The following is a 5,299-nucleotide window of genomic DNA, read 5'->3' as shown; positions in this document are numbered from 1 at the left end:
TTTATTTGAACGCTGTCCCCATCCTGACATCAAAATAGTTGTAGGACGCTTCAATGCAAAGGAGTGTAAGGAAGATATCTTTGGCTACTGTCGGAAAGTTCAGCCTTCATACAAAAACTTCTGTTAATGGAAGAAGGCTAATTGATTTCGCCGCGGCTAGAAATATGGTGGATAGTAGTACCAGATTCCAGCATCTCAACATACATAAGCTAACATGGCTGTCACCAAATTAAAACACAAAATCTCAAATTGATCACGTTGTGATAGACGGAAGGCATGCTTCCAATGTCTTGAATGCACGTACTATCCGAGGAGCTAATATCGTCTCGGATCATTATCTTGTTGCAGTCAAGATCCGCACACGTTTATGTGCGACGAAAAAGATACGTAAACAAGCACAGCGAAAGCTAGACGTCGAAAAGGTGCAATCACAACAGACAGCTAATGACTTCCACTCTCCCAGTACATTTACATATTTCTATAGTTAATTTGATTACTCCAATATTATTCACTATACATACTATATATGTTTGTAGATTCTATATTACTATAAAATTGTGTAATGTATAGTTCTTTTTATATTACGAAGCTTATATATATTTTTTAATATAAATTTAATTTTACATAATCAAGAAAATAACATTTAAATATTTCTATAGTTAACTTTGATTAATCTGTTTCTTTTTTTTTTTTTAAATAAAATTTTATTACTATAAAATCATATTAACTGGTACAGGGTAAATGATGCCATTGGTGCCAATAGCACGTGTTGCATCCCAAAGAATGTCAAATTCATCATCTCCATCAAGTTCAAAAAAAACCAGTGCAGAAGAAATTCCTCGTAAAATAATAAAAGGCTTCTTTGCGATATGTCAAAGTTGTGGATTTAGTGGTGTTGACCACGCCAAGTGTGAGCGCTGCAAACGAGTTTTTTTGGAACCACCGACGCGCGTGCCCTTTAAATCAAGCACAATTAGTAGTGATTCGTCACACATAAAAAATCCCAATGACATAACAGAGAAAAAGCAAGGAAGTGAAAATAGTTCTCGTGGTCGCGGGTCTCGTGGTCGCGGGGCTCAACGAGGACGCTCATCGAGAACTACCCGCAAAGCTGAGCCTGTAATTATAAATCTGAGTAGTGATGAAGAATCCGACGACGAATTGAATAATTCCAAAAGGCCAACATATTCCCAGCCGTTAATTGCTCTCAAATCTAACGAGGATATTAAACCCCAATTATACGGGAATGATAAAAGAACTTTACTTATATATCCATCTGGTAAATGTGGAATATCTATAAACACTGAAGATTACAAATGTCTTGGCACAGATCAATATTTAAATGACATAATAATTGATTTCTACCTTAAATGGCTTCATAATAACATTATACCAAAAGAAGAGCGCGAAAAAACTTATATCTTTAGTACGTTTTTCTACAAGCGTTTAACTACTCTGGTACGTAGCCAGCAACAAGCAGATAAAAATATAAAGCAAACAGCCGCTCAAAAGCGACATGCAGGTGTTCAGAATTGGACCAAAAATGTCCATTTATTCGACAAGGACTTTATAATTATACCTTGTAATGTGCAATCTCACTGGTTTCTCGCCATTATATGCTTTCCGAAATTAAAAGGACCTGTTACATATGACACAAATATACCTGTGGAATTACAACAAATCAAGAAGCAAAGAGAAAAGAAAATTGGGGACATTGGGATTGGGAACACAACAATTACTCCACTATCAAAACGTGATAGCAATCGTAAGCTTTTAGCTGATATTGTAGGAGTAAGTGACGATCATGATAGTGTCAGAGATGAAGAGAAACAACCAATTAAACAACCGTTAATCCTTATATTCGACTCACTAGCAGGTGCGGGTCGTAGTCGTGTTGTAGCTACATTACGTGACTATTTATCATGTGAATATAAATTGAAAATGGCCAATGCGACTCCGCACGTTTTCAATAAAGAGAATATGCCTGGGCACTGTGTAAAAGTACCACAGCAAACGAATTCCACCGACTGTGGACTTTTTCTGTTACAGTATGTCGAGCAGTTTTTTAAAGATCCTGTTACAGATTATAGACTCCCTATAAAATTGTGTAATTGGTTCGATACCTTGACAGTGACACGAAAACGTGAAGAGATCTCTAATCTGCTGCAACAACTTTTAAACGAAAAATACGGAGTAGGTCATCAAATTGTTTTACCTAAAATATCTTTTCCCACATTGAATGGGCAGCTAGTTGAATCGCATGATGAATATAATATTGAATTTGAAGAAGACGGAATGGATTATGAAACAGCGGAAGAGGAGGAAGAACTTACTAGTGGTGTTGATGGTGATTTAGATGTAGACTCCGACGAATTAAGTCAATCTCCAGTTCCACCAAAAACAACTGCTGTCGTACCAACACATAGCCGACCCTTATTACCACGATGCGCAATACTTTAGTAAAAATACGCAAACTAGATTAATATTTCATTTTTCATTTCATCATTTTTTTTTTTATATATCAGTTTTCTTTTAAATATAAAAACATATTGTTAAGCGTCTGAATTCCTATTATAAATAAATAAATGAACTGAAGTCTAAACAAAAAAAAAATCTAATATATTATTAGAAAAATCTAATAATACCTAATTTTAATTCAGCAAAATAAATATTTCACAATAGTTTTTTGTTTCTATGGAAAAATTGTTTTAAAAACAGACGATCAAAAATAAGATATAGAAGATATAGAAATATATATATATAAATATATATATATATACTTCATGTGATTATATCCAAACCTTGTCTTATTGAGCTGAGGAGGTAGCCAGGAAGTTACATCTTTGTTGCTTGTAAGACATGCGACCGTGAAGACTCTAATTTAGATTCAAGAAAATGAAATCTGTTCGACCTTTGTGGTCAATTCATTGCAATAGATCAATTGGAATACTGGTATATTTTAATTCTGAAGAACTAAATTGAGAACACATTAATGAAGTATGAAGGTTTTTAGCTTTCCTTTAATCAAAATTTTTACGTTCACGTTACTTGGTACGTCTCTTATTACATTTATTACATAGGGTCCTTCCCAGATTGGTGAGAATTAGTATCTTCTTGCGTGATTTCTAAGAAGCACCTTCTCTCCAATATTACATTTCCCCTTCTTTATTCCCTTATTGCACAATCTCTTAGATTTTTCCTTCGCCTTCTTTGATTTTTCCTCACAGCATCGTGACATCTTTGGATTTGATACTTCAAAATCTTGGAGTAATCTTCCGGGTTATACAAAGAAGATGGTTTTTTCCGCAGAACTATGGGGAATTCGGTGTGGAATCCGAATAGTGTTTTACTGGGAGTCTGTTTCGAGGATGTGTGCACAGTATCATTTTGGACGTGCATCACATGGTGTAGCCATTGATCCCAATTAGTGCACAAAAAACTTCGTAAGAATTCTGATAATGGCTGATGGCTCCGCTCTAAAGAAACATTTGCTTGTGGACTTTGCGTGTTTCTTTGAATAGAGCGTGCTTTGTTTGAGTTATATTAATCAACTGAACTTTATTTTCTACATTACACCATATGTACTTTAACTAAGTAATGCTTTACACATTACACAATATGTTTTCAAACTAAGTACAAGCTAGCGTTCCCAGGTTTTAATATTGTCAATTTTTAACATTTAACATAGTCGAATATGATATCTCTCCCCTTAAAATTATGATAAATTCAAAATATATGTTCTATGCATAAATGTATAAAAATATATATTGTATATATATATGGTTTATTGTTGTTTGCTGATGCTGATAATAGTGTAAGCAAAGTACGTGGCGCACGCCCATGTAACAATTCTGCCGGTGACTTTCCTTCGGCATTAGGAATAGCTCGGTATTTCGCCAAACCCAATTTAATCGATAATCCATAATCAATATTCTTTTGAACGGATGTTTTAAATGTACGTTTTAATCTACCAGCAGTGTTGCTTGGCGAGCTGCTTCATCCTAACGATGCCCCAATGGGGTAATAAAGAAGCTTTAAAACTGGCTGATGCAAGGATTAAGGTATAATGACTCGAGTAGCATTTGTCTACAAAGAAATCAAATCATTTCGAATGAAGAAAGCATACTTACGACGAAAATAAGGAAGCAAGTCCATGTCGCCATCGAATAATTTTATCGGTCATTCTTTCGAAATGGAAATTTTTACTCGTTTTAGTATGTAATCATCTTTGTAGTGCTGTTGTAGCAATCCGACGTTGGTATCATAATTTTCTATTTGATAACAATGTTCCAACTTCTCGAACTCAGGATCTAGCCCACAATGTGGATCTGACAGGCGTGATAAGGCATCGGCATTTGAGGACAATATGAAGTATGCTTTCTCATTGGCAATGGATATCGATTGACATCGATTTGTTTGTTCACTGTTGATTTGAACAAACTGAGACCCACAGGACTATCAGTCAAGCGTTGCGCTTCTATTTTAAATGGATTTATTTGAGCGAATGGAATAGGTCGACTTTTACAAAATTTAGCCCTAAACCAGGTTCAAAATTAATTTTATTCCTCTCCAATAATTCCGCTAATTGTGAATCACTGTTTATGGAGGCAATTTGGCTGATCTCAAATCCAAATTTTTCATAAAGGTCAGTGCCAAACAAATTATGTCCATTACGAATGCATACTATCAATAAAGTTGCTGTTCTCTTTGTTTCACCACTCTTTAGTTCTGCACTAAACTCTCCAAGTGTGTTTACCCGGTTCTTGCCATAATCAAACAATTCTCTTTTACATGGACACAGCTTTGGTTTATTTAATTGTTCGTATGCATCTTATTTTTCGTAAATCCGTTATCCATTCTCTGTAAGTCTGGCTTGTAGACATTACTGTTTTATGGAACTCATGTCTGGCAGCAACTATATGTGTTTCGTCTTTTGACGTCTTCACCACACGAATAATGGGAACTACCAGTGAAGATAATTCGAATTTTATAAAGTAAATGTATTATTATGAATAAATTTGTACAATAATGTAACGACATTCGACAATTACAGTTGGATATAATTCTCCAAATAAGCTTGTGACGAGGCAAAGCTATAGTTGTTAGTGTATACAGGATATTATAAAACAAATTTTGTGAAATAAATTAGCTGTTGGCAACCATAGTTGTCATTTCTTATAAATTTAGAATCTGAATAAAATATATTAAAGTAGGCTGGTGGGTTTAAAAAATTTTAATATCCCAACACAAATTTCAAGTTTTCATTTGTCTATCTTTTGTTCTAAGTGTTGTGAGATAT

The 5,299-nt window shown here is 34.5% G+C and overlaps 1 protein-coding gene across 1 annotated transcript; it reads left to right on the top strand.

Annotated features, from left to right (window-relative positions):
- Positions 1–741: 741 nt before the first annotated feature.
- Positions 742–2,512, top strand: LOC119689242 (sentrin-specific protease 6-like). The gene has a single exon (XM_038104031.1). The coding sequence runs from the start codon at positions 742–744 to the stop codon at positions 2,458–2,460; it is 1,719 nt and encodes a 572-aa protein (XP_037959959.1). The 3' UTR covers positions 2,461–2,512.
- The last annotated feature ends 2,787 nt before the right edge of the window (positions 2,513–5,299 follow it).

This window comes from Teleopsis dalmanni, chromosome X (genome assembly GCF_002237135.1).
Source record: "Teleopsis dalmanni isolate 2A chromosome X, ASM223713v2, whole genome shotgun sequence".
NCBI classification, from domain to species: Eukaryota; Metazoa; Arthropoda; class Insecta; order Diptera; family Diopsidae; genus Teleopsis; species Teleopsis dalmanni.
This window is presented reverse-complemented; position numbering and strand designations above follow the sequence as displayed.